Here is a 27,798-nt window from a genome sequence, read left to right as displayed (position 1 = left end):
CTTACCGCCCCCCGCAGTGTCGGCCCCAGAAACAAGCTGGGCTGGGGCTCTATGGACCCTAGTGCGGCTGTTTGCAGCCTCCCAGCTGCCTGCCACAGCCAGCCCAGGCTGTGGGCAGGCCTCTGCCACCTACAACAGAGCCTGGACTGCTTACAGCAGGTGGCTGGGAGGCTGCAAACAGCTGCAGCAGGGTTTGTGGAGCCTCAGCCTGGCTTGTTGCCAGCACCTGGTACACATGTGCCTCAGAGTGGACAACGGAGGAACCATGAGAGGCCTGCCGGTCCTTGCTGTGGCAGCACAGCCCCAGCCCTTTCCCCACTGTCTACCCCAAGGCAAACATGCCAAGCAAAATGCCTTCTCATGCCACACTGGCACATGGGCCGGGGGTTGCTAATAGCCCATTGAAGCATGTGTGGGTGTAGTTCAAAATCAGTCTGGTTTAGTAAGTTTTTTCAGAGATGAAAGCATTGAAATGGTTTCAAAGAATAGAACTCTTGGCTCGGATGTCTTTTACAACCAAATCCTCATGTGTAAGACCTGTTCTATTCAGATGTTTTCCTATTAAAGAAAATGTAAGAAATCTAAATTTCACTTATTTCATGGCAAGCTTTTAATGTCTTTAACAACTCTGTCTACTTTTCCCCCCAGACTTTATTAAACAGAGAAGAGCAGGCCTAAATGAATTCATTCAGAATTTAGTTAGACAGCCAGAGCTATGCAACCAGTAAGTAGTCGGCTTATGTTTTGTAAGAGCTTTTTATTGATATGGTATATATTGTAAAAAAAAATTGCTAAAAACTATGTAGCTTAAATATAAAAAGTATTGTGCTTGTTAATGTATAGAAATAATTATTATTTACTGTGAGAATTGTCTTTTTTCAAGAGTGATTTCAGAGAGCAAAAAATGTATTGCTTACTTTCTGAAACCCTTTTTACACACAAACTTGTACCCATTTGATTCCTAATCAATTTAAGGTAAATTAAAATAAATGTCAACAGGCTTCTGTGATATCTTTTCATTAAAATTTCCTGAAATAATCCCTCTATCATACAGGTTCCCAAATACTGAGTACATTGGACTATATTGCATTTTATTTTGGCAAATTAAGTTCATCTCTAAAGCTTGTGAAATTGTTCACTTCTTGCTAAAAGCAGAATTTTCCTCAACAGGAAACATTGCTACAACTTGTACTAGGCATTGGAAGTATTTAATGAATAACTTTGTCCAAAGAACTCTTTAATATGAACTTCCTCTTTTCAAAAGTATTTTGTGTCGTCTTCCTAATGACGGGTGGAAAACGTTTTAAACAAAACAAAAGCCTTGTAATGGAATAATTTTCCAGTAAAGGAAAAAACATTGGAATTGTGATCATAACTTTTGTCCTTGACTGTGAAAGTAAATAATACCTTTCAAATAACTAACTTTTGGAACCTAATCTCTTTCTGCCAGTTGACTTAAGCAAGAAACCATTTCTAAATTTTAATCACAGACCTTGTCTCCTACTCCTGGTTCTTCCAGTGCTCAACTGTGAGGCGCTTCAATTTATCTCCAAACCTTTCTTCCTTGAATCTTATTTGAAAAACACAAAAAGATTTAATAGCATGTAAATTAGATTTTAATTTGTTTTTAGGTACTTTCATCTAGCACTTAGCACATCCAACCCAAGTGTAAGCTGATTATTTTAAGGATGGATGTGTGATGCACATGCATTGAAGAGCTTTGTTTACTAGGAGGCTTCTTTATTTATAGAACAAAATTCTTGTCCACTGCCCATGTAAAATAAATAAATAATATATTTAGAAGAAGGATCAAGACTTTGACTTTGCAGCTCAGTTCTGAAGGGCATTTAAACACATTTGTTCAAAATATCTTGTATCTGTCAGCACTTTGAAGTATTTTAAATCTAGGATTATTATAGCATGCAAAATTTACTGTGACTTTCAAAAATCTAGCAGCCAAATTATGATGTATGATCACAACAAGACATTATAGCATAAAGTGTATTTAAAACTAACTGTTAAAAGGGAAAATTATGGCAGCTGCCTCATTGCAGATGATCTAAAAAGCTATTTTCAGACAGTTTTGCCTAATTGCCAAATATATTATGAACTAAGTAGATCAATGCATTAACCTTACTAATGTAGGAGGAAGATCTTATAATATTGGGTACTGTGTAAAATTTGTGTATCTGATAAAGTTTCTGTATCTCTTCCTGTACTCCACCTTTATACCTTAGAGAGTGTCAACTGTTCAATTGCATAGGGCTCTAGCCCAGTCAGGTGCCCTGTTACTAAAACCTAACTGGAATGCATGATTGACTAAAAGAGTACAGACACAAAATGTGGCTTCTGGATGGGGTTCCCAAAGGAAAAACCCTACTGCTAACCTTAAACATTAGAGTAAGCATTCGACAACAGAGGTGTTGGTTGTAGCCATGTTGGACTAAGGACATTGGCAAACAAGGTTCTTTGGGTAAATGTGATATCTTTTATTAGGCCAACTAAATAGTTGGAAAAATTTTCTTTGCAAGATTTCAGGCTCAAACACCCTTCTTCAGGCATAGGGAGAGTCTGCTTTTGTTTTGTGTTCTCCTGGATGGAATAGAAGCCAGTATGCAAAATGCAGGTCTGTGAAAATGCAAATGCAGGACATTGAGGATTGGAGGCCATGGGAGATGATAGGTGAGAGACTGCTAGGTGGGCAGGGGAAAATGGGGGAATATTAACCTGGTGATAGAATGTAGCTGGTAAAAAGTAGAGAGGTTACCTGGGGTTATCAGATGGCAGCTAAGTTATAACATGCCATAAATCCAATGTCTATATTTAGTCCATGATTTCATTGTATCCAGTAGATTTATGATGTGAAGTTCATAGGCTCATCTGCAAAAGTTACTAGGCAGCCATACTTTGTGGCCCTGCTCTGGCAAAGTCCCTTGGCTGATGTTGTTTTTATGACACAATAAAATGGCAAGCCAGCCAGAAAAAATATTCCACATTTAGTGGAATTAAAGTAAAAAATGTACTGTGTTTAATGTAGAACATCTTTGTGGCTGGTTTGTATTGTGCTTTGATTTGAATGCATGATATGAACATGCTAGGACAGGAGTTAGAGATCAGGGATCTACTCCCCAGTCTAGGGCTCCTGGCAGCTGCATGCAGCCCAGCTCTCTGCACACCCTTTGAACATGTTGGGAGGGCAGGAACCTAAGATGGGAAGCTGCTCCTGAATCTGAGACTCCCCCTCTCGCTTCATCATGTTTGAAGGGCATGCATGTAGTTGAGCTGCACAGTACGGCTTCTAAGGCACAGAGGGCACCTGTTTTGACCCAGGTCCTGTCCCCTGCCTGGACAATTGTCCCGAACCTGGGAATAGCCCCCAGGTCCAGAACAGAGCCACACCCTGCACCTTGGAAGGCATGCAGAGCAGTCCTTGAGCCAGGACATTTGAAGCTGTCACAACCCAAGGGTGTGTTTTTTGTTTGTGTGCGCTTCGGCACTGCTAAATTAGTTCCTGCCACTCGTAGCTTTCTTTGCAGGGTGCATTTCTAGGTTCAAAAAGAAAAATGCACGGTGCAAGGAGTCCCCGCCATTCGTATACAAATTTGTGTCCCACTATTGGCCAGTTCTAAATTATTCCCACGTGGCGGCTAGCGATTGGCTTGCTAGCCGTATAAGAAGCTTGAGCGGTTTCCACCCAAGTTGGAGAACTCCGAGGAGAACCCCGCAAGGGAGGACTCCACGACTATCAGGAGGAGGAGAACTTCACATCTCGTGAAGATCTCTAAGCGCTGCGGAGCCTATCGGACCCAGCGTGTATCTCAAGAAGGCTATAGGGGTCTGATCAGCCTCTCGCCTCTCCCTGTCGCCGCCTGATCCCTCGACGTACCCTTCCCTGCGCGCAAGTTCCACGGAGCCTAGCAAACTTCGTGTGAGTCTATTCAGAGCTCTTTGCTTCGAGTACTTTCTTCGGTTGACACGACGGGCTCGCGGTTTAGAGCTCTCAACCGGATTGGGCTAGAAGGTTCACGGGAAGGAACTCTAGTCCGCCTCTCTTCTTTTCTGTCTGTAACTGCAACTCAAGCAAGTTTTCCTGCCTGCACCGCGACCATCTTCAGTGTAAGTAAAATAATCTTAAATCAACCACTAAGCGTCCGTGCCTAATTCTAGCGTGCCGCCTGCCTTCCCCTGACCCGGTGTGTCCGGGCTGCTGGCCACAGCCCGCCGCGTGGAAAAAAAAACCCCGAGGGCCTCGGACCGCTCCTGGCCCGCACAGAAGCCATGCGGGACACAGTTGTTCAGTGCCCTGCCCCTTGAAAGGAATTCTGTGAAATTCAGTTACATGCATGCTCCTTGAACATGTCTTTTGAAAGTCAACTTATTGGTAGGACCAGGCAGGGGGCAGCCCCCCTGGGAACTGGTTTCCTGATGCCAAGCTGGCAAACCTTTAAAGGTTTAGGTGCAAGGGGAGCCCTGGATCGCCAATCTGGGGTTCCCCCCTACCCTAACAGAGTCACAGTGGGTGTGATCCCAGATTTTTGGGATCTGGGATCAGGTCCCATTGCATGAATAAAAAATAACATCCGCCAGTCTCCTGTTTTAGAAGAGTGTGGGTGTGAGTGCTTATTCCTGACAATACAGAGCAGTCTAAATGGGTGTTTTAACTGAGTTCTTGGTGACAGATTTGACCTGTCCAAGACACAGATGCATTTCAGAAGTGGTAACATCACTCAGCAATGAAAAAGATGGAAAACGAGATCTGCTTCATTGGTTCCCTTTCTTGTGTCTACGGTACATTCTTGACTTGCATACCAGTAACGAAGGCTCCTGCCCCAGGTATAAGCCAACAAATGCTAAGGTGGGTTAGAAAGATACCTATAGAGGACAGCTGGATTTTCCTTTGGCCAATGTCAGAGATAAATACTAGGGTAGATGGACAAGTGGTTTGATCCAATAAGGCATTTCGTATATGGATTAGTGCCAGACTCCCAATTGTTCTATTGGTTTTAGAGAGAAATCTCTCTGGTATCTGTAGACTACAGACGTCTTGCAAAAATCTTGTCAGGAAAGAGATGCAGTATGAACAAACACTTCCCCCTTGCAGAATTTGTAATCTAGAATTGAAACTTGAGAATTTATTTCTTGTTAATGCAGTTGAACCCTCATCCATTGAACAACTCATTAAGGTGGGCTGTCCTCCCCCTCAACTATAGGCCTTTACTGAAAAGATAATGTGTGTAACTGTCTATCAGAACACTTCTTTTCCAAGAAACCATTTAAACCCAAATGCATAATATAGAGTGCATTAAAGACTTAGCATAGTTTAAAAATAATTCTAGTTTTCATTAAGAAACTCCTGGAACACAGAACTTAATGGCAGTAGTGGCCTAACTTCTACATGAAACAAGCTACCAGTTTTATGCAATGAAAGCCATGAGAAAAAGTCCCTCTAGTCACTTTCTCCTGTGTTCCAAAAACAAAAGGGAAACCCATGTATAAAATATCTGGATCAAAACTCCTGCAGTCCTAATGGAGATGGGAGAGTGGGGCAGGAAAATAATTCTTGTGTCATGTGTGGGTCGGAGGTAATGCACTAAAGCTAGTGAACTATAAAGCTAGTCTGTATTGTACAGCACCTTCTACAATGTTTAGCAATAACTCCTGCTGCTTCTGTAATGGAAATGAGAGAGCGCTATTTCTGCAGTTGTTCAAATGACGTATGCAATGGTTTAAATTAAACCTCTGGTCACCAATACAATATCTTTCAGCATTCATGGAATACCAAGTACACAGTAGAAAGCATACTATGTACCGTGACTTCACTCTTGGGTAGCGTTTAGCTTACTCAAGATGCGTTATAGCAAGCTTCTTGTTTAGATGACTAAAGTACCTAAGGATAGTTGCATGTTGGTATCTTAGGGTAAAGTCTTTAAGGTGAACTGGGTCATACCATGACTGGTCTGAAGTACTAAACACACTTGGAGTGACATAAAATGGGTAACAAAAGCATTCTTTTTATTTAAAATGTGTTTTATCTAAAGGACCTCATGTCAAATAGGGAGTATATTCAGTAATTATTTGTATTTTTAGACTAATATAACCCCTTCTCTCTAATTTGTGTGCATGTGTATCAAGTCCACAAAACAGTAAAATAAATTCTGCCTAATCTGTAATCCATTTAAAGGAGGGAGGTGCTAAATTAAAATGCTAGTGCAACTTTGGTAATAATTGAACACCAATGTGAGGAGTATGGAATGTTCCTTGACCATTTTGCCCTTTTGAGATTGTTCCTTGCATTAAGACCTGTCTATGCCAAATTTAAAAATTCAGTTGGCAGACAAAGACATGAATCTGCCAATAGGAATGGAGAAAGCATTGATTAATGGCAATCAGGACTCTTGGTAGAGATGATGTGGTTTATTAGTCCAGCAAGATTTTTGCAAAAAAAAATAAAATCTTTAATTGCAAACATATTTTTTCCCAAGATTTTAATCTCTGGAATGCAAATACATATTATGCTCCATGTGTAAAACAATTGTTTCTTATTACATTTAGAAAACTAAAAATGTTATCCTTAACACTTAAGGTGTTGGAAAGGAAATTGACTTTCCAGTGGTCTCTCATAAAAGAAACAATTGCAAGGATTGTTGGAAGAAGTAAAAAATTTAGTTGCAATTATCATCCTTGGAATAGTCTCAACTGAATACTTCTCCAGAATCTCTTTGGTTTCTTCTATATTTTAATATGGAAAACTTTACTTATTATATATGCTCTGCTCAGAGATAGAATTACCTGTCGTATAAGCTCCTGTAAAATCAATTTATTGGGGAAGAGTGTTACTTATTACCAAATGTTTAATACAGACCTGTGGCAAGATATTTTTACACTGTCTTCATGGGAATAGAATGAAAACTTATATTTAGGTCATTAGTTTCCTAATGGGTTTAACTGTGTCTCTAGCCCAGATGTCAGAGCATTTCTTCAGATGGACAATCCAAAGCATCAGTCAGATCCATCTGAAGATGAGGATGACAGGACCAGTCGGAAGGTAATAATTTGGTGACCAAAGTAAATTACTTCTGTTTTTCTAACAAACTGTAGATACCTGAGCTCAGTTCTGTACACTGAGTTTCAGTGAGGTTTTCTGTTTGCTTGTTTTTAGTAGGTCCCTTCCCTTTCTTTTCAAATTAAAATTTAATGTGCTGAGTACTTACTTGTCAGTTGTGAACTGCAAAGATGAGGGGACGTGATTGTTTTAGATGGGGCAAACAACCTTTTTTCTCTGCGTTCTGGACTAAAACCTGCAGCTTGGTTTACAGATTATATGATATCACTACTCGGGCAGAAGGCAGGGAATTAGTGTTTGCACTTAAACTAACTAAATCAGAGATGCATAAGCTTTCGTAAGCAATAACTTATTTCATCAGATGCTATGAAGGGACTGCTGGGAGCAGAGCTGTTAAATGGAAGGCTGTGATTTGAATACAAAGGATAGGAAAAGGGAAGAAGTACCACTAAGAGAGGAAAGGTAGGTAAAAAGCAGTTAATCCATTGTGAGACATTGGGGTTTTAAAGCTAAGCCAAGTAATGGCATATGAATCTGTAGTTTCAGTTTAGACCATACAATCTAGATTGTGGATGACTTCTTGTTCTGCAATTTTCTGTTCAGATTTGGGGGTTTTCTTGGTGGTGTTTTTTAGTTTTTTAAGTTTTTGTCATTTAAGAACGGCTAAAGATTTCATCATTTCATAGTTGGTAGGGTTGGAAGGGACCTGAGCAGATCATCAAGTCTGACCCCCTGCCATGGGCAGGGAAGAATGTTGGGGTCAAACGACCCCAGCTAGGTGATTATCCAGCTTCCTTTTGAATACCCCCAGGGTAGGAGCGAGCACCACTTCCCTTGGAAGTTGGCTCCAGATCCTAGTCGCCCTGACTGTGAAGTAGTGCCTCCTGATATCTAGCCTGAATCTACTCTCAATCAACTTATGGCCATTATTCCTCGTTACTCCCGGTAGTGCTCGGGGGAACAGGAACTCTCCCATAGCATGCTGGTCCCTGTTGGCCAGTTTGTAGACGGCCACCAGATCCCCTCTCAGCCTCCTCTTGTGGAGGCTGAACAGGTTCAGGTCCCTTAGCCTCTCCTCGTAGGGCCTGCCCTGCTGCCCCCTGATCATGCGAGTGGCCCTCTGGACCCTCTCCATGTTGTCCACATCCATCCTGGAGTGCGGCACCCAGAACTGGACACAGAACTCCAACTGTGGCCTGACCAGTGTCGCATAGAGGGGGAGGATCACCTCCTTGGACCTGCTCGTGATGTATCTGTGGATGCGGTTAGCCTTCCTGACCGTGTTCCCACGTTGGCGGCCCATGTTCATCTTGGAATCAATAGTGACTCCAAAATTCTTTTCTACCTCTGTGCTGATGAGAAGGGAGTTCCCCAGCCTGTAGGTATGCTGCTGGTTCTTTCTCCCCACATGTAATACCTTGCACTTGACAGTACTGAAACCCATCCTGTTCTCTTCCGCCCCTGTAACCTGTCTAGATCTAGTTGCAGCCTGTCCCTCCTTTCTAGTGTGCCCACTTCTCCCCATATCTTAGTGTCATCCGCGAATTTGAACAAGGTGCTTTTCACCCCCTTGTCCAAGTCGCTGATGAAGATGTTGAACAGTGCAGGCCTGAGGACCGAGCCCTGGGGGACCCTACTGCCCACATCCCTCCAGGTCAAAAATGACCCGTCCACCACCACTCTGGGTGTGGCCCTCCAGCCAATTTGTGACTCATCTGACCATGTAGGCATCAACGCCACAGTTGCCTAATTTCTTAATGAGAATGGGGTGAGAGACAGTGTCGAAGGTCTTCCTAAAGTCCAGAAAGACTACATCCACCACGACACCTGTGTCCAAGGATTTTGTGACCTGGTCGTAGAAGGCCACCAGGCTGGTCTGACAGGACCTACCTCAAATGAACCCATGTTGATTGCCCCTAAGTATGATCTCCCCTGCTGGTCCCTCACAGATGTGTTCCTGGATAATTTTCTCAAAGAGCTTCCCCAGGACCAAGGTAAGACTAACGGGCCTATAGTTTCCTGGGTCCTCCTTCCTCCCTTTTCTGAAAATGGGGACCACATTGGCCCTTTTCCAGTCCTCTGGCACCTCACCAGAGCATCACGAGTGCTCATAAAGCTGTGCCAGGGGTCCTGCAATGACCTCTGCTAATTGGGGTGGAGATCGTCAGGACCTGCTGATTTGAACATGTCTAGTCCCACCAGAAGTTCCCTTACTAGGTCCTCACTGACCCTGGGCCTGGCAGTGCCTCCCCTGAGTCCATCGGGGATCCCAGTGGGGGCGGTCCCTGCCCAAAAAGATGGAGGCAAAGAAATTGTTTAAGAGATTAGCTTTGTCGTGTGGTGTGACCACCAGATTTCCTAGCGTATCTTGCAGAGGCCCTACGTTACCCTGTACCTTCTTTTTACCCCCTATGTATTTAAAAAAGGACTTCTTGTTATTCTTGATCCGGGTCACTAGTTCCAGTTGCATATCTGCCTTAGCCTTCCTAACAGCCCCCCTACAGTCTTGAGCAATGGAGGTATAATCCTCCTTGGTGATGGCCCCTCCATTAACACAGGTTAATGTGTTCTGCTGCAGGCCTGTGTCTTTCTGAAACTGATGTCAAATCAGTGTTCATTCACTTTTTCTTGCACCGATTGCTCTCTGTCCAATGTAGACAACAGAGGTTCTGCCTACCTGTTTATCACCGCTTACAGGTGATAAACAGGTAAGTTTTATATGATGTTAGTAGAAGTGCAGGTAAATGAACCACAGGTGTTTTATAATCCATATTATTTGATCCAGTGATCATGGTGGTCTGTGTTGATGAGGGGGCACAGCTGGCATCTGGGTCCATTGCAAGGTCTGGTGCCTTGCGGATAAAAGGAATTGGTAGTTTGTTGCTAGAGAGATCTTTGCAAGGGGGGTTGTTAATGGGGGGTTGTATGTAAGCCAGGACAGACCTGTCCCCTGTTGTTACCTTGAAGATTGTAATTTTGCCAGGAGGGGTTGGAGATAATTAATAATGCATCTGAGGTGTTCAAACTTGGGGCTGTAGGCAACAACTAGAAGGATTCGTTTGCTCTTGACTAGGAGTTGGTGTTATAGTAGGATCTGAGTCTGGCTCTATTAATTTGAGTGGTCATGGTTTTGGAATTGTATTGTATGCTAGACTTCTGTTCCTTTAGGTGTTCTTCTCAGTTGGTAGGATCGGAGCAGATATGGTTGTAATGTAGAACTTGACTATAGATGATGGATTTAGCAGTCTACTTGAAAACTGGTGTCATGGAGGTAGCTGTAGCTGTTTGGTATCCAATACAATGTGGTGGTGCGGTTGTGAAGTTGCACAGCTATCCAGTCCTTATCAGCTGATGAGGCTCCCAGCAAGGGGCACCTCTCACCACCTATTCATTTAATGGTGTGATAGGAATTAGCCACAATTTTTTTGTACACATTTTTTGTGGCTTATTTTTCCTTTTATCGTGCCATTAATTGATTGAATGTGTGGCTGGGTCATAACTTAAAATGTGATTAACTGGTTAATCGTGTCTAAAGTGTAACATGTGGCACAAGCCTAAAGTACTTTAGGGAGATGAGAGGGCAGCTGTGGAGAAAGGGGACTTGAAAATCTGTCATAAATATATTGGCATATTGGGGGGCCATACATGTGACTCTCCTTTATTTCTGGAGGTAGCATCTTTAAGAGGTCACTTAGTTTCATCTGGTATTGTGCCATGGGGGTCCCTGGTCAGGAGTTTGTAAAACTTGGTGTCAGAAAGTTCTCTCTTTGTTTCCTGTATGTGTGCTGTTTTGTCCGTGATAATGGTGGCACCCTCTTTATAAGCCTGTCTGTATGATAATCAGGGCTGTTTTTGTTTCTGAGTATGGCTTGCTGTTCCACAAGACTGAGGTTGTAACATGAACATTGTTGTTTTTGGTAATCTCAGAGTGGGTGCAGAAGCAGAAACTTTATATAGAGGTCCAGAGCGGGACTGTGGCACTCAGGTGGAGTCTAGGGGCAATCCTTGTGCTGTGTATGGGTCAGGCCTGTGGCAAGTTGATCATTTCATGGCTTCTTATCATAGTAATATTGCATTAGTCTTAGGTGGTGGAAAAAAGCCTTGTTCTCCGTACAGGAAGGAAACAAGCTGCACCATACTGAGTTGTGTAGTGGGGCAGAAAGAAAGACCACAGCATAATACAGAGCCAGGCTGAGTGCACTTAGCTCAGTACAGAGCAGTAAGGCAATTGAGAACTTACCTCCTTGCGCTGTAGCCAGGCATAGACAAGCCTGTGCTTGACTTCTCACATAGGGGAAGGAAGGAGATGGGAGAAGGGGTGGAGGGGAGAAGTGAGGACTTAGTTCCTCACGCAGCAGCTTGCAGGGACAAGTGCGACTTACTTCCTTGCACTGGAACCAGGCAGAGAAGAGCCTGCATTTACCTCCTTACATAGGGGTTAGGTGGGAAAGAGCAAGTGCTTATCATTTTGTACCCCATGGAACTCTCAAAAGGATCTTGCAACACCCCATGGTGCTGAACACCCCTGGTGAAAAGCACTGATCTATGATGTGCACCTGTACCCAGCCTTCTGCCTGACTTCAGTCCAAATGGATCAGGATTCAAGTCATTCAAAGATCTAACCAAGGGCACTCAAAGGGGGTGGGGAATTAAGGATGAGAAATTTAACTCTTTGGTAGCTAAAACAGAAGAAATTTACAGTAGCATAATTCTTTTCTATGGTATTAGGGAACAAAAGCTCCAATTTTGGTTCAGTTCATATTTTTAAGGTCTCAAGCACAGTTGTCACTAAAGACACTATATTGAGTGTAGGTTTAAGTGTGTTAAGTTCATCTAAGTCACTGTTCATATTAATGTCTAATTTTGTGTTAAGAATTAATAATAGAAGATTATTACATTTTTCTAGGTAGAACAGCTAAATTCTTACAGTCCATTCTAGTATGTCTCCTCTTAGTAGCTAATACATGTTATCTTATGTTTCTCTGACTTGATTTAAGACCCACTAAATTTAATAGTAAACTTCCAATTGAATCTGCTGCTATGTATTTGTGAATGAAAGGTTTTGTGTAGGCACTAACTTACGAGATTAATTGCAATTTTGAGGGGCACTCATTTAGACTCACTGAGCTTTTCAGGTCTATAAATGAATGCTGTTTTAGTATCCCTTTTCTTTTTCTGCTATTCACTTTTATCCCTCTTTGCTTCCTCTTATTTGGCAGAATTAAAAAGGCATTGGACAGAAAAATGCTTTCTTTGATATAATTAGTTTTGCACACGTGTGTGTGTGCGTGCGTGTGCGTGTGTACGCGTATGCACACACACATACACGTGCGTGCTTAAAAACAATGGACAAACAATACCAATACCAAACTGAGGTAATCAAACTCGCTCACTCACCCCTAAAAGAATCAAGAAAAAACTGTCAGCTGGCCTATTAACACCAAAAAGTTAAATTAGTTTAGGTTATGTTCATCCTTGTCCATCCTGGGACGTCTGCTAAAGGCAGAAAAGCTACTACCTGCTTCGAATTTGGAAATGGTAATTCAAATAAAATCAGGTATTATAAAAGGAAACAACCCTTATCCAGTATATTGTATGTTAATGCTTACTTGTATAGTAGTAGGATTTTCCTTTGGTCAGCACCCAGAACATGGAAATCTCACAAACTTTGCTCTGATCCTTATTTAAAAACAAGAAAATTACAGAATCAGGAGAGGTTTGAAATGAGAATAGCTTCTCCTTCCCCCTGCAGCCCACACACTGTGTGGGTGTGTACCAGCTTGAACAGCCTCCCTTGCAGCTACTGGAATTAATTAGTGGAATAAATGTGACCTTTTAGTGTCATATATTATCAAGGGTTGACAGCAGCTTTTCTTTTTTTTTTAAACAGATGTCTTTAATTAGGTCCTGCATAAATAGCAATTATTTTGGTAACTTGTAGGCAAGATCATGGTAGGTTTAATAAAAATCCAGAGAATATTCCCTATGTAAAATAATCTGATGGTTTGAATTTTGAACATTAAACAAATTACTACCTAAAAGGGGCTGAGATTTAAATTTCTTCTTTTGAGATTTAAATTTCTTCTTTTCCTACCTCTACTATCTGCATTTGGATAAAAAAAATTGCTCGCTATCTCTAACTTTTGGCAGTGTGTCTGTGTGTATATATAAATAACCTTTCCCATTAAAAGAATGATTGGATACTTACCTTGTATGAGGTACTTTATTTAATAGACTTAATCACTTGGCTTAAAACACCTCTACATGTTTATCATTATTTACTGTCTTTAGCTAATACACATTGCATAATGTCAAAAGGAAGACAGGAATTCCTTTTGAAGAAAAAAACAATTTTAAACTGACCTGTTTTTTCTTTTTGTTCCAGCAGCTAAACTCTACCTCACAGAATATCAACCTGGGACCATCTGGAAATCCTCAGTAGGTTTTAGTTAATTATAAACCAAAAGTCAGTCTAGACTTTAATTGTTAACTATATGAAAAGCCCTGCTAGATATGTGCACTTATTTGCTCATTTTTCAACTTGGAAGGAAGCAAAGGTTCTAACTTGGCACTAAGTAAATATTGTAATGCATGTTAGCTGTATAGTTTTCCATTAATCTTCACCAAACAAATCTGAGAAGCTTGTAGTATTGTTTGTACTACAAGGTTAAACAGTGAATTGGATACCTTCCTTTCCCACCCTAGAGAACTAGTAGGGCTGCTGAGGTCTTAAAAGCAAGTTCCTCTTACATTTTTTCCCTCCTATTCTCCCTTCACTTTTGTACACAAAACATGTGAAAAACAGTTTTGTAATCCACTATACTGCAAATACTGGTGAGAGAGATAATACGCTAGTGAGAAGACAGAATTCCACTGACTTGGAAAGCAAGGAGACATAAAACTGCAAATACCCATATAAATTTGCTGTACTTTCCAGTCATCTGATTTTCTCTGTACAGGGGTGGGGGGCACCTGTGGGAACAGAGCTGGCCCTTGACAATATCCACAAAGCTCCAAAGAACCCCAGCTTGAAAACTTCCCTTCTTTAAAGTCTTGGCTTGCTGCTGTTAATTTCTTCCATCCATTGACTCCCAAGCAACTCTTCTACCCAATAGAGAAAACAAAAGGACTATATTTCTTCATTATAACTTCCAGGATAAATGTATTTTGGTCTGAGAATACATGACAGTATGTGCCCTGCAACACAAGTTGTCTTCCATTTTCTGTTAGCATAAACTTGTGTTCATGTTGCACTATTGCAAAATCATTTTTAAGTGGGCCAGTATAGGATAAGCAGTTATCCATGTTTATATGACAAACTAGCATATGCAGTCAGTATCTTTCCTCTCTTCTTGACACACTCGGTGTGGTTCCTAGTCTCTCCCCTCAGCCAGCTTCCTCACTTTTTCCCTAGTCCTCCCTTCTCCTGACCCTTGCAAAACAAATAGAAAAAGCAAACATACCCAACCACGCCAATGAACTTAATGTGGGATGGTAGAGGAGGAGAAATTATAGACAAATAGGGACAATGATTTTCATGTGATTTTTTTTTTTCTTTTTCCTTATACTCTATTTGAGTTCTAACATTTTGATTTAATTTCCCTGGAAGAGTAAAGGAACAGAGAAGTGGAATAGGTCTAACCATGGGTCATAGTAAGAGGGTGTCTAAGGAATCTCCAGGCAAAGAACAAGTTGTAAGTGGACATGGGGCAAAGGGTAGGAATGCATACAACAGCACGTATTTCAAATACTCCTTTAGAGATAATGTCAGGCTACTGTGTAGAATTGTAAAGTTGGTACCTTCTGGCTGAATAACCTGCTTTCTTCCTGGCTTCTTTCAGTGCTAAACCAACAGACTTTGACTTCTTGAAAGTTATTGGGAAAGGAAGCTTTGGCAAGGTGAGCTTTCATGTTAAATCTCATCCTGGCAATAGTTGTCAGTCCACCAGCAGCACCAGCAAATAACTGGGAAGGTGCTTCAAGTCACTTGTGGATTCTGTGCATGGTTTGATAGAGGGTCTCTACCACTACAGCAGTTTCTTCATGCTGTAGTTGTTTGGGGCCCGGAACAAACACTTGAAATCAGTATTAATAGGATTCTCCCTTCTATTGGGAAAATAACAATCCATTCTACCTCTGCTTGGTCTCCAAGTGCTGTTCTGTCTGCTGAGCAGGTGGACTGAATTTGCCAAACATTGCCGGCAAATAGTTTCCTGCCACTGCCACCTTGGAGCCTCCTGGAGCAGCAAGTCTTGCTGTAAACATCTGACAATGATAGATGGAGCACTTCACCCTGCTCCAAGTTACTTTTTCAGACTATTGGGAGGTGGGGTGTAGGTGGGCAGGGATGTCATGTTTTCATGCGTTTCTTTATGGAATAGAATCTTGTATTAAAAAAAATAAAATAAAATAGAAGCCCTCATTTGATTCCAAAAGTGAGAGATTTAGGCTTGGGCCTCTACCATAATGTAACCCTGCATGAGGTAGGCATAATAACATTTGCAGTTCAGTAGGAACTGCAAAACCTTAAGTTCTTCTGTCTGGGAATGTTCTCCTTTTGCTGATTTACGTTGCTGATGGCTGAACTATTTGAAAGGCAAAGAAATTTGTACTTTGGCCCAATTGTGTTAATTGGTAATCTGGTATTGTTTAATTGCACTGGGTGTATTAATGGAATAAAAACTATAGTAACAAGCTAATCTTTTTTATTATTATTATAGGTTCTTCTTGCAAAGCGAAAACTGGATGGGAAATATTATGCTGTCAAAGTGCTGCAAAAAAAGGTTGTTCTCAACAGGAAAGAGGTAAGGGGAAATACATTTTTTCTTTTTTCCCCTTGAGTTACAGAATTGTTCCTATTTACTTATTGACCTTTTACTTCCTTACAGCAAAAGCATATTATGGCTGAACGTAATGTGTTGTTGAAAAATGTGAAGCATCCATTTTTGGTTGGATTACATTACTCATTTCAAACAACAGAAAAGCTTTATTTTGTTCTGGATTTTGTTAATGGAGGAGAGGTGAGCATTTTTTGTATTGCTTTTTTGGGTCTCCTTGTTCTGCTAATATACAGGAGAAAAATCTGTTCTACAATAAATTAATATTAGTGTTCAGTAAATTAAAATCCTATTGAACTTGCTCATTACAATTAAAGATGTTGAAGCTATTAAAATCTACAGCAACATAGAATTCATTGTTCGTAAGATTATCTTCAGAAGTCACTTATGAAAACTTCTAATGTTAACATTAATGCACAATTTCAATCCAAAATTTTTCCTTGGTTGTAGAAACTATTCTTTCTTTTTCGTCCTGTTTCCTTCTTTTCTGACATTGCTATAAAGAAAATATACCTCTCTGAATGTGTATATGTTGCTGACTTTCTTCAGCACTTATAAGTATTCTTTCTTTTTTCATCAAAGTTTAGATACCAGATTCTTGAGCAGTTGAAAGGTTTTTTGGCAGACTTAACATAATTGAATTGACTTGTTAAGAGTTACTGTGCCACTGCATCCATTCCATAGCTTTGCATGCCATAATTAAGACTTAACTATTATACCCTTGTTATCTGCAGCATTCTTGTCCCTCTGAATACCACTAATGCATTTGAGGAGTCATTAGTAACTTAAGGAGGAACCAGTTAAAATGTATAGGCTCCTGGCAACACTTTCACAAGGTACTTTAGAGCATATTGATACTTTAAAAAAAAAAAAAAAGTATCAAGTCTCCAGGCCTAGGTGGGGGTGTATGCATGTAGATGTACCTATATATATATTTACAGCCAAGAGCTCAAGTAGAAAGTGACTCTGGGCCTTTGTGCATGCCACACAATTAGCCTTTGAAGCAGCTTGAGTGCCGTTTTGCACTCTTTAATGGCTTTGCTCTTTGCACATTCAGTGGTGTATTCTGCTTGAATGGCGTTGCTGTTTGCACGCTCAGCCATGTATTCCACTTTAAATGACTTTGGTATGTAGCAAGATAAAACACCTCCAAGGTATTTTAGTTTGCTACCTAACAAAGTGCAACAGTGCACAGGGCTCTGGAAGCTGATATGCCTGGGGCTGGGCAGGCCCCATGCAGCTCAGAGGCTGTGGGACCTGGTGGCAGCCGGTGAAGGCAGGCTTCGCTGAATTGTGGCGAACCTGATCTTTTTTTTTTTCTTTTTTCTTTTCCCCTCCCCAGAGCCTGCCTGAGCTATGCGGGGGCTCAGTGCTTCTCTTGGCAGCTACAGTGCCCCCTGGGACTGCCCAGGTCAGGTGCCAGCAAGCAGGTGCTGCCTTGGGGGCCCCTGCGCAGCTCAGGAACCACTCAGCCTGCCAGCAGCTCGCCCCCTCCCCCTCCACCACCACTGAAGAGGCAGGTAAAGATCAGGTCCCTACCCTTATGTACACACCACAGAAGTTTAGTTCAGTTTAATTCTCCCTAAATTGAAGCAGTGTTTTTAAAAACCCACTGTTTCAATTTAGGGAGAACTAAACTAAATTAAACCCCTGTGGTGTATACAAGCAGCCTGAGCAGCTAGTTAACATCAGAGCAGCTGTATACAGGCAGTCCTTGACTTGCAACTTTTTGAGTTGCGATGAACGTCACTTATGATGTTTATAAGTTGACAACCCGTTCTGACGTGGGTTTCGTCTTTATGATGGTTACTACTGCGTGCAGCTGGTAAATGGGGGAGAGGGAAGGGGAGTGGGGGGCAGATCAAGGCCCCTGCAGTGAGGAAGGGACTGGGACTGAGGCTGGGGCAAATGCCGCCCAGCTGGGCCTGGGAGGATGCAGGACTGAACTGTGGCTTGTTGGGGTGTGGGGAGGGAGGGGGGCAGTAGCTCCCACCACTGCATGCTTCTTGTCTGGTGGCTCAACCAGCAGTTCCTGCCACTGCTCCCACCGGTGGTCTGGGAGGGTGTGTGCCCCCCCCCCCCCTGGATCTGCAGGGGTGGGGTGGACAAGGCTGCACCAGGCTGTTCTCCAGGTGGGCAGCAGGGGCTATGGTTAATTTTCAGGTGGCTGCAGGCTCCTCATAGCCCCTGCTCCACTGCCTGCCCCACCCTGATCTGGGGGCACACGCCTCCGCTATGCCCTCTGGCCACTTGCCCAGTTGGGGCAGGACAGGCATGGAGCGGAGCTGCTGTGCTGCCTCCAGACAAGCAGCATGTAGCAGTGGGAGCCAACCCCCTTCTCCTGACCCCCCCCAGATGAGCCAAAGCTTTGAGTGTATGGGGGGAGCATGTGCCCCCAGATGCGGGGGCGGGGGTTAAGCAGTGCAGCGGGGGCTGGGAGGGACTGCAACCATCCAAAAATTTGCTGTAGCTCCCGTCACCTGCCCGGAGCACAGCCCAGTGCAGCCCCAGCCCCACCCTGCCCCACTCCTTGCAGATATGGGGTCACCCCCCCCCCCCCCCGGGAGCTGCTGCCCCTCTCTCCCCATGCCTGCCTGGCCCCAGTCCCAGTCTCTCCTTTACTGTGGGGGGCATTGATCTGCCCCCCCCCTTCCCTTTCTTCTCCACTTCTACCACTTACCAGCTGCATGCAGCGTCGACTATCATAAAGGAGCCAATCCCCCATTTGTAACAGTGTTCCTATGGGAAAACTGGTTCTGAGTTTTGACGTTTCCACTTAAGATGCGGTTTTCAGGAATGAATTGTGTCATAAGTCTGAGGACTGCCTGTACTTACAAATGTTGCAGAGGATTGAAGGGTAACAGGTCTTGTACCTATATTTTTTTTTAAAGGTTCTAGATGTGATTTTAGGAAATACAGATTAAATTAGCCATCTACATCTGGCAAATTGATTTAAATTATCAAAAACAGAATAAAGGACCAACTGAAGAATTATGATGAGAATTAGTCAGCATGTTTGCTGCAAAGGAAAATTGGCTGTTGTGATCTTTGAGTATTCTTTGAACATGTCAACCAGTTCTTCTTTTGTGACACAAAATTTAAGCTTTCAAAGGGCCTTTGACAAGGCTTGGCACAAGAAACTGTTAATTAGAACTTCGGGGTTAGGGACAGACATTCAAAAAGCCTGAGTTGAATTGATTCAGTCTTTGCAGGTTAGTCTAACCTGGCTAGGCTGAACCAGTTTGTAACAAGACGGACATTCTCTCTGGGCTGAGGAAATTTAGGCATATGCTGGGAGGTGCTAGAGCAGAATCCGGGGGGTGCTAGAGCAGTCCTCGCTTCTCTTTCACAATGCTGAGCTTTGTGAAACTTTGATTAGGGAGGTCTGCCTGCACCATCCCAGGCTTTTCCCTGCTGGCTGCTCAAGGGACGGGAGTGGTGCCAGACCCCAGCCCTCTGCCGGCACTCTAAGGCAAGGGGCGGGGGGTGCAGTGCATGCATCTGTTGATGATACACAGAGCTTTTTAATCTCCTTTCCTGCTTCTTTATACTGTCTGCAGCAAACTGACAGGCGAGTAAGCCAGCAAGGGGCTGATAACGGTGTTTATCACCCCAGCAGCAAAACAATTGCCTCTCCATTAGTTCAAACTCTTCTTAAACAGCTTACCAACTAACCTGTTGATTAGCTCAAAAAAACTCTAAGTGGTCACTGTTCTGTCTACCTGTCCCAGTGAAATTGGAGAGACACAGACACCTCTCGGCATTAGCTAACATACCACAGGCTTAGGGTCCATGGGGCTGGGGTCTGTGCTGTGGAGATGGGAGGGAGGGAGGGTAGGGATTCCTGCTTGAGCAGTGAGGTGGGGGGTAGGGAAGGAGGAAGCCAGACAGGCCCTGCTGTGCCTGCATTCTCTGCCAGAGCTCCAGCCAAGGAGCAGAGGGGAGGAGCCAGCCCTGCTCTGGAGCAGAGAGCCCCACCTAGCTCAGAGAGCATGCTGGGATGCTGCGGGATTCTGGTTCATCTCAAACCAGTAAGGGGTCTGGGACAGACATCGCATAACCCGGTTTAACCCAAATCAGTTAAGTCTGATACTATGTTCAACCAGGTTTATCTCAAACTGGTTTCAGCCATTTTCAAACTGGTTTATGTGCACTGAACATCTGTTCTGTTACAGGTTTAAGCCAGTTTCTGATCACTTAAACCAGTTTATGTGTAATGTCTGTCCTTAGCCCAAATGTATAAAAACCCATATGAATAGGGAACATGCAACTGAATGATGTTGGAAAATGAAAACTAATACTTGTTGTAGGGACTGCTGCTTAACATTCTAAATTATACCAACTTAAGCAGACTTGAATAAAAATCTCTTAATTTTCAGGTGCAGCCAGAAAAACCCAAGCTATTGGGTATTATCTTTAGCTAACTAGCTACTATTGATAAATGGGTTCATGAATAATTTAGGGAGTATACAACTTGCAGAAATCTTGTGGTTTAGCTCTAGCTGACAGTATCTCAGCTAAGAGTGCTCAACCCCTGGCCCATGTTGCTCCCCAAGGGTACAGAAATTTGGCAGCATGGAAGTGGTGACAGTGTTAACTGCTGCAATTGGAAATCTCAGCAAATTATCACAGCCACTGCTCCTCCACTGCTAAATTTCTGGACCTGTGGCTGGATGACAGTCCCACAGGCAGAGTTGGATCCAGTTCATGCAGAATTGGGTTCATAGACTAATCCCACGCACCATCCCCATGTGGGATCTGGCCCATAGACTAATCCTGCATCACTCATTCTGCCCATGGGGTCTGAAGGTTGGGTGCCACTGCCACAGGCAATATTGGTCATTTAATCTCAAAGAAATTTCAAAGCTGAAAAGGGTCAAGTAGACAGGCCATGAAAGCGATTTAAAGTCCAGGGAGCACTGACATGAAAAAAATCAAGATGGTATCCTTTGGAAGTGTGATAAATGAATATAAAAAAAAAATGAATGGGATGGAGAATAGCATAAAGTTTGATTAATGAACTTCTGCTCTCCCATCTTGTAATACAAGTATATGTTGGCAAAAGGCCTTCTCCTGCTTGGAGTGTCTCAAGAGCATAAAACACCTGAGTGATCTCTGAATAGAGTAATAATATAAGAATTTGCATAAAATGTAAGAAAGTTCTGTCTACGTGGAAAGTTATCTAATCAGGGTTGGCCAGCCCACAGCATGCATGCCACAGGTAGTATGGGCAGCATCTGTGCATGGCATGCAGGAGATTGAGGAAGGAGCAGAAAGTAGAGCTAGAGTTCAAGCAGGGGAAGGTGATTGGGGTGGCTCTTAGGGAGGGCATGGAGCTTACCTCATGTCACATCGAATTAAACACCCACTGGTTTTAAACTATACTGTTTATGTTGTTTATCTTCCAAATAAGTAGATGGATTTCTGGCTGTGGAATGCCACCTAGCCGACCTTCATCATCTGTTTAAATAGGTTCTATTGCCCAAACTTGGCTTTAGCAGAGCATGCGGTACTGTTATTTCTGTCAATTTACACATCTTTCTGGATATTGTTGGAGTACCAGAAGGGAAAGATGTGAAAGTAAATAAAGGAAGGATAGATGTGATTTTTGCAAGAATTATTGTTCTGGTTCACTGTTTTCAAAGTTGTTTTGTTCTGTTCTGCTTTTTATTAAAATGCAAAGTAAAAATGACCTTTATGTTATTATAAAGAGCTGCACCTTGCATTTCTGATATTTTTGTCACCTTGTCTGATTTACCTCTTCACATATTTACAGCTATTCTTTCATTTACAAAGAGAACGTTCCTTTCCTGAACACAGAGCCAGATTTTATGCTGCTGAAATAGCCAGTGCTTTGGGCTATTTGCACTCTATCAATATTGTATACAGGTAAACAACATTTCTAAATTGTATTCTTGTGCTGCATAATTATAAATGTGGCAACACAGATTATTGACTAAAACAACTGAGTGCAATCTTGTTGTAGGGCATAACATAGATTTAATGATTCCTAATAAAACTTCTGACTACTGCTTAAGAATAGAAGACTGCCTCAACATGTTTAAAGATTTGTGTAAAAGTGACTGCTCATGAGTTTTATGTTTTTAATGTAATTTCTTTGTTTTTAATAGGGATTTGAAACCAGAAAACATTCTCTTAGACTCACTGGTAAGTATATGTTTCTGATGTTCTGAATTATCCTTCTTACATGTAAGATCATTTATATTTGCTCAGCCTTAAATTTTTCTGTTATAACAGAATCTGTTTGTTTTTTTCCCTTTATAGGGACATGTTGTTTTAACAGATTTTGGGCTCTGTAAAGAAGGGATTGCTACTTCTGACACCACTGCAACTTTTTGCGGGACACCAGAAGTAAGTTAGCACCGTTTTGGTAGCCAGTCTTCTGCTGCTAAATGTTTGAATCAAATATTAATATTTTTGCTCAATGTTTACATTGCTAAATATTTAAAGCTTAAAAATTTGGAACCTAGAACTTCAGAATTCATGTAAGGGACACATTCATAAGGCTAACTTTGGAACTGAAGTTAAGACTTGACATGCCAAACGCAACAAGTTACTACATTAAGCTGGTAGACACTACATAGCAGTAGACTAGCTTGCTGGTACTAGAACTTTTCTGTACCATTCTTGCCTACTTTGGTTCCATGGTACTGGAGTTTCTAGATCACTGGTTTCCAGTCTCTTCTACTCCTAGGCAGATCTCACTTCTAATCTGAGCCTGACTGCTGTAATTAAATTTGTGGGGCTTACAACTCCTAGTTTAGGAACCACTGACCTGGATCCTGAATGGACTTTCCATGAGACATGCAGACTGTTTGGTGTCCAGTTTTTGATGCTCTGGTGTAAGATTTTTTTTTGCAAGCTGTGTCCCTCCACTGATTTGTAGCAAAGAGCCACTGGATAAATTTCGCATCTGTTGACTTAATCCTGTGCCTTTGTCATAAGTCTTACTGAAACAATAGAGATGATATAACTATATTGTAGCATTAGGGAGGGACACGAAAGATATCCTTGATGTTGAAGAATTAAATGTTTCCACTTGACTTTCCCATTTAGAAATCCTTCATCCGTTATTTAAGCTTATGAGGGCACCAGCAGTTGGATAATGGCTTACTTGCCTTGAGACAGGAAATGCCATTGGCAAAAGGAAGCTGGTTCTTTGCAGATTCCTGTGTTGTGATTCCAGCTTTAAGCCAAATTTTTTATTTTTCTGCTTGGCTGGCTAGCTGAAGTCGAAGTTCAGTGACCTTTCTCTGAAACTTGTAAGAACTGTGAATTCAGAAGTGACAAATCAGCTTGTCAGTAGAGAAAATGCTTAATTCAAACTGGGAAACAGTTGTCTGATTCACATGCCAGCCAAATGTCAGAGAGATCAGTTTGCCTTCAGAACAAGGCAAATCTTTAGCAATCTATATAAACTAGTCTATTCATGGTAAAACATTATCTTTTATTGAAACAAGTGGTTTACCATAACCAGACTAACCTTTTTTCCTTCTAGTATCTTGCCCCTGAAGTGATCAGAAAGCAGCCGTATGACAACACAGTAGACTGGTGGTGCCTTGGGGCAGTTCTTTATGAAATGCTTTATGGGTTGGTATGTATTTAATATTCCCCCATTCAACTTATATCCACAGTTAATGACACCATTTAAAAGTTTTTTAAAATGTGCCTTCATTAACGAATAACTTGGCACCAGTTTGCCTTTTGAACTTTGTTTTGCCTTTTGGCATCTAAATTTCAGTCCTCCAGCAAACTGTACCATTAATAACCCTGACTTGGTGGGGACTAGCAATCTTCATCCAGGGGATATCATGAGTCATTTAAATCACCAGTGCTGCCCAGTAACTCATGCTAAACTAAACATTTTTGCTAAATGTCAGTGCCAAAAACAGTCAAGTATTCTTTCGTGAACCTTTCCAATATTACCCTTGATTCTTTTTATTTCTTGTATTTTAAGAAAGCAATCTTATGTTTCAGCTTGGGTTTATTTTCTGTAACTGCTTGTACAACAGCTTGTTCTGTAGATCTCCTTTCCTCTACATTTCCTTACAAAATGCAAACCTAGGATCCTATTCCTATATGAAGATTTATAGCAATGTAGGGACAGCTTAATTCACCCATGTATGTGCTCCCTTGGGCAAGCTCAATAAGAGTAAGTGTGGATATGGTCTACAGTGTTTGGGTGATAAGTTGCTAGGCAGAGCATATAAGATTCCAGAAAGAGCCAACAGAGAATTGGTCTCCTTATGTCCTAGATCTCATGTGGAGTAAAGGATTTAGCAGGGAGTGGGCCAGGCATATTTTAAGTTGAAAACAATAGCATCTACTAACTCTGTCCACAGAGCAGCCAACAATAGGATGGTGCAGTTTCTTACTGCCAGCAGATTGTTTTTTTCTGACAGAATATTTTTTTACCCAATCTTCTGAAACTAATGTACTGAATAGCATGACTTCCTAACCACGTTTGTCTTGTTGTTTTTGTACAGCCACCTTTTTACTGCCGTGATGTTGCTGAGATGTATGAAAATATTCTTCACAAACCCTTAAATTTGCGCCCAGGAATCAGTCTGACAGCCTGGTCTATTTTAGAAGACCTCTTGGAGAAGGACCGACAAAATAGACTTGGAGCAAGAGAAGACTTTGTATGTAATGACTTGGCCATACATTTTTCTGGCACTGCTTTATTAAAATGACACCCTCAGGTTTAGATTTGCAACTCAGCTTTACATGTAGGAGACAAGAGGAGAGAGCTGCTTTGAAAAAACACCTGTTATCACCCAAAAACCTTGAAGGAGAGGAGTGCAGAAACAGTTTTTTGTGGAACTTAATGTTCAGAGCTTGGCTTTGTTAGTACCTGTTAGCAAAGGAAACTCATTTCCTAGCATAGCATTCTCTTAGTTGGATAGATGTAATTGCTGTCTCTGCTGAAACAGGAAAAGAAGCAAAACAAAAACAGTTATTGCTCTGGTAATGTCAGCTTCATTGACTTGAAAAAATGCCACATTTTTTAAATGGGGGAAGGTGGACCAGTAGTATGGAAGCAGAGTTGATTTTTTCAGGCTTCTAAAATGGCATTAGAATAGCAGAAAGCATTTCTGGAAACTTGCCAGTGTTCCTTGTTAAGTTTGAAGAGGCTTAGAGAAGTTCTGAACTGTCACGGGATGGTGCTTTCTCCTTTGTGTTTCTAGGTTTGGCTAGTCCAACATGAGATTTCATAGGCCAGCACAGAAGTTGAGTTAAACTGCTGCAGCACCATTATTACATTTTTGCAGCATGAAGTAAATGAAGAGGCAATGATGTTTGGGAGGCATAGTGTTTACTGCTTCAGGTATAAACAGAGGGTGTACTGCAGAGTCCTCTTGAGAAAGTGCCCTATATTAGCAAGTTTTGTTAACTGGAAGCAGGAGTATAAGTGCTATTTTAAAAACCACCTTGACATGTGGTTTGCTTCAGATCTTGACTTATATTCTTAAGCGGAAAAATTATTTTCTCAGATAAGTATGATCATAAGAATGAATCATAGAAAGTATCATAAGAATGATGCCATATTGGGTCAGACCATAGTATCTTGTCTCTTTGTCCCATCCATATCTGTTTTCTTATTTGTTCCCTGGAATTTCTTGTGCTCCCAGTGGTCTCCCTCACTGAGGGAGGTTTGTAGTTCTCTTGGTGGGTGTAGGCCTACTACTACTCGCACAGAAAATATGTCTGTCTCAGTGGCACAGAACAGATGTGAATGAGAAGAGTCCTTATGCAGGAGAAGGGGACACATCAGACTGGTTACACCCTTTTCCCCCCTTACAATTTCCACTATTTAGAATACTCAGAATTCCTAATGTGAAGGTTGCAGTCCTCCTGTCATGCTTAATATATGTCTGATGGACCTATCGTGCATGAATTTGTCTAATTTCCTTTTGAGCCTTAGTTGTTAGCTTCTACAACATCCAACTGCAATGAGTTCCATAAGTTAATTACATGCTGTGTGATCTGATACAGAAACAAGGCAACACAAAAAAAAAAAAAATAAGCCCAATGTGCCATTAGTTTGTTTTATTATTCCTCTTAAAAGGTATGGCTAAAACTTGATAGGGAAATATTTTTGGACAGGCAGGCCAGGATATTTGAATCTGGTATAGTGGAAGGATCTCTGAAACAACTAAAAGCTTATCTTTGCTTCTTTATTGCAGCTTGAAATTCAAAGGCATCCTTTCTTTGAATCTCTCAGCTGGACTGACCTTCTTCAGAAAAAGATTCCCCCACCATTTAATCCTAATGTGGTAGGTGCCATTTGTCTTTTCAGATTATTCTTCTAAAATCTCTGTTTCAATAGCACCACTCAGTGGGAAGAGAAGAACTGTACCTCACTGTGGCAGATAATAGCAACCCCAGAGGACTGTGTTGCTGACCATTTGAGCTGCTTTAGTATAGGGGCTCTTAAGCCAGGAGAGCTGAGAAACCATTTTCTCATTGAAAAGTCACAGGCAGCAGCATGCCAGTAGCAAGCTGGCTGTCCTGTTGTCATAGTAGTGCATCCACTTGTGATAAAGTTGAAATTTGTGTAGCATCAGTACAGATGTTGGGGGCTGATACCAATAGCTGATATTTAAGGAGGCATATTGGCTGATACCAATCTGATATCCTGGTAAGTCCAGTGTGGTGGAAGGGGAGCGAACGGGTGTTGGGGGGCAGACCAACACCCCCCACAGTGAGGGAGGGGGCAGGGGCAGGTGCTGCTCAGCTGAGATGGTGGGGGTGGGCATGGGATGGAGCTGCAGCTCATGGGTTGGGGGCAGCTCCCACCACTGCACGCACCCCAGGGGGGCTGGGGAGGGGTGTGTCCCCAGAACTGCAGGGCGCAGGGTGGGCTGAGCTGCATGGTGGAGCTGGCGCTACGCGGGGCTTTTCTTGCCAGCGGCAGGGCTCGGAGTGGGTTCCAACGGTTGGGGGAGGAGGCTTCGGCCACCCCAAACTTTGCTGCAGCTCTGCTCCCAGGCCTGCACCGCCACCGGCGCAGCTTTCCTGGCGCTTGGGTGGAGACTGGGTATTCAGCCGGGGCTGCAGCAGGCAGTGGCATGGGGCTGGGAGCAGAGCTGCAACGAAATTTGGGGTGTCTGCAGCCTCCTCCCAGTGCCACCGGAGTCTGCTTTGGGCCCAGCCCCCGGCAAGAAGAGCCCTGCGTGGCTCCGGCGCCACCCCTCAGCTGCAGCCTGCCCCATGCTGTGTGGATCTGGGGGCACACACCCCCTTCCCCCTGCTCCTGGAGGGACCTGCCCCTCCCCACCCCGGCTGGGCAGTGCCTACCCCTGCAACCTCCCTCACCTCTGGGGGCATTGATCGGTGCTGAGCAGGCACGGGCAGCCCCACGCCGGGTGAGGGGCTGCCTTCCCCACGCTGCGCACCAGCTTGTAACCTGCCCCCACGGTCAGCCTGGGCCCCGCAACAGCTCTGGGCTTGCCCATTGGGGCTGTGCACAGCAGGAGCAGCTGCGGCCCCCCCCGCCCGCCACGCTGGGCAGTGTTTGCTGCTGCTGCCCACCCAGAGCTTGTGTGGTGCCTGGCGTGGCAAGCAGGGGGCTGCAGCTGCTGCCACCACCACCATGCACAACCCTGGCGGGTGAGCCCGGGGTCGGCATGGGGCCCAGGCTGGCAGTGGAGACGGGTTACAAGCTGGTGCTGAGCACAGGGAAAAGCAGCCCCTCGCCCTCCCCATGGCCAGCGCCCCGCGCTTCCGCTGCTCGCAGCCCACCTGGGGCTGCCTGAGCCTGCTCCAGATAGTCCTGCACAGGCTGCGAGCGGCTGCAGCAGGGAGGGAGCGCCGGCCACGGGGGAGGGGAGGGGCCGCCTTCCCCTGCACTCCGCCCCAGCTCCTTCACTTCGG

The 27,798-nt window shown here is 43.1% G+C and overlaps 1 protein-coding gene across 11 annotated transcripts in view; it reads left to right on the top strand.

Moving 5' to 3' along the window:
- LOC102368712 (serine/threonine-protein kinase Sgk3) overlaps positions 1–27,798 on the top strand; it is a 99,588-nt gene that overhangs the window by 66,965 nt on the left and 4,825 nt on the right. For 8 of the 11 annotated variants that reach the window (XM_025210215.1, XM_006028812.3, XM_006028814.3 and 5 more), the window contains 12 exons: positions 649–724; positions 6,958–7,045; positions 13,449–13,501; positions 14,905–14,962; positions 15,784–15,867; positions 15,952–16,083; positions 21,677–21,789; positions 22,032–22,068; positions 22,186–22,272; positions 23,420–23,515; positions 24,408–24,563; positions 26,109–26,198. In XM_025210215.1, coding sequence (XP_025066000.1) covers positions 649–724; positions 6,958–7,045; positions 13,449–13,501; positions 14,905–14,962; positions 15,784–15,867; positions 15,952–16,083; positions 21,677–21,789; positions 22,032–22,068; positions 22,186–22,272; positions 23,420–23,515; positions 24,408–24,563; positions 26,109–26,198 — 1,070 coding nt within the window. The remainder of the gene's footprint in view (positions 1–648; positions 725–6,957; positions 7,046–13,448; positions 13,502–14,904; positions 14,963–15,783; positions 15,868–15,951; positions 16,084–21,676; positions 21,790–22,031; positions 22,069–22,185; positions 22,273–23,419; positions 23,516–24,407; positions 24,564–26,108; positions 26,199–27,798) is intronic. The other 3 variants (XM_006028816.3, XM_025210216.1, XM_006028817.3) reach the window with 3 other exon arrangements.

The sequence above is a fragment of the Alligator sinensis genome, unplaced genomic scaffold (assembly GCF_000455745.1).
Source record: "Alligator sinensis unplaced genomic scaffold, ASM45574v1 scaffold1102_1, whole genome shotgun sequence".
NCBI classification, from domain to species: domain Eukaryota; kingdom Metazoa; phylum Chordata; order Crocodylia; family Alligatoridae; genus Alligator; species Alligator sinensis.
The sequence above is the reverse complement of the archived record's forward strand: the minus strand, read 5'-3'. Positions and strand labels throughout refer to the sequence as shown.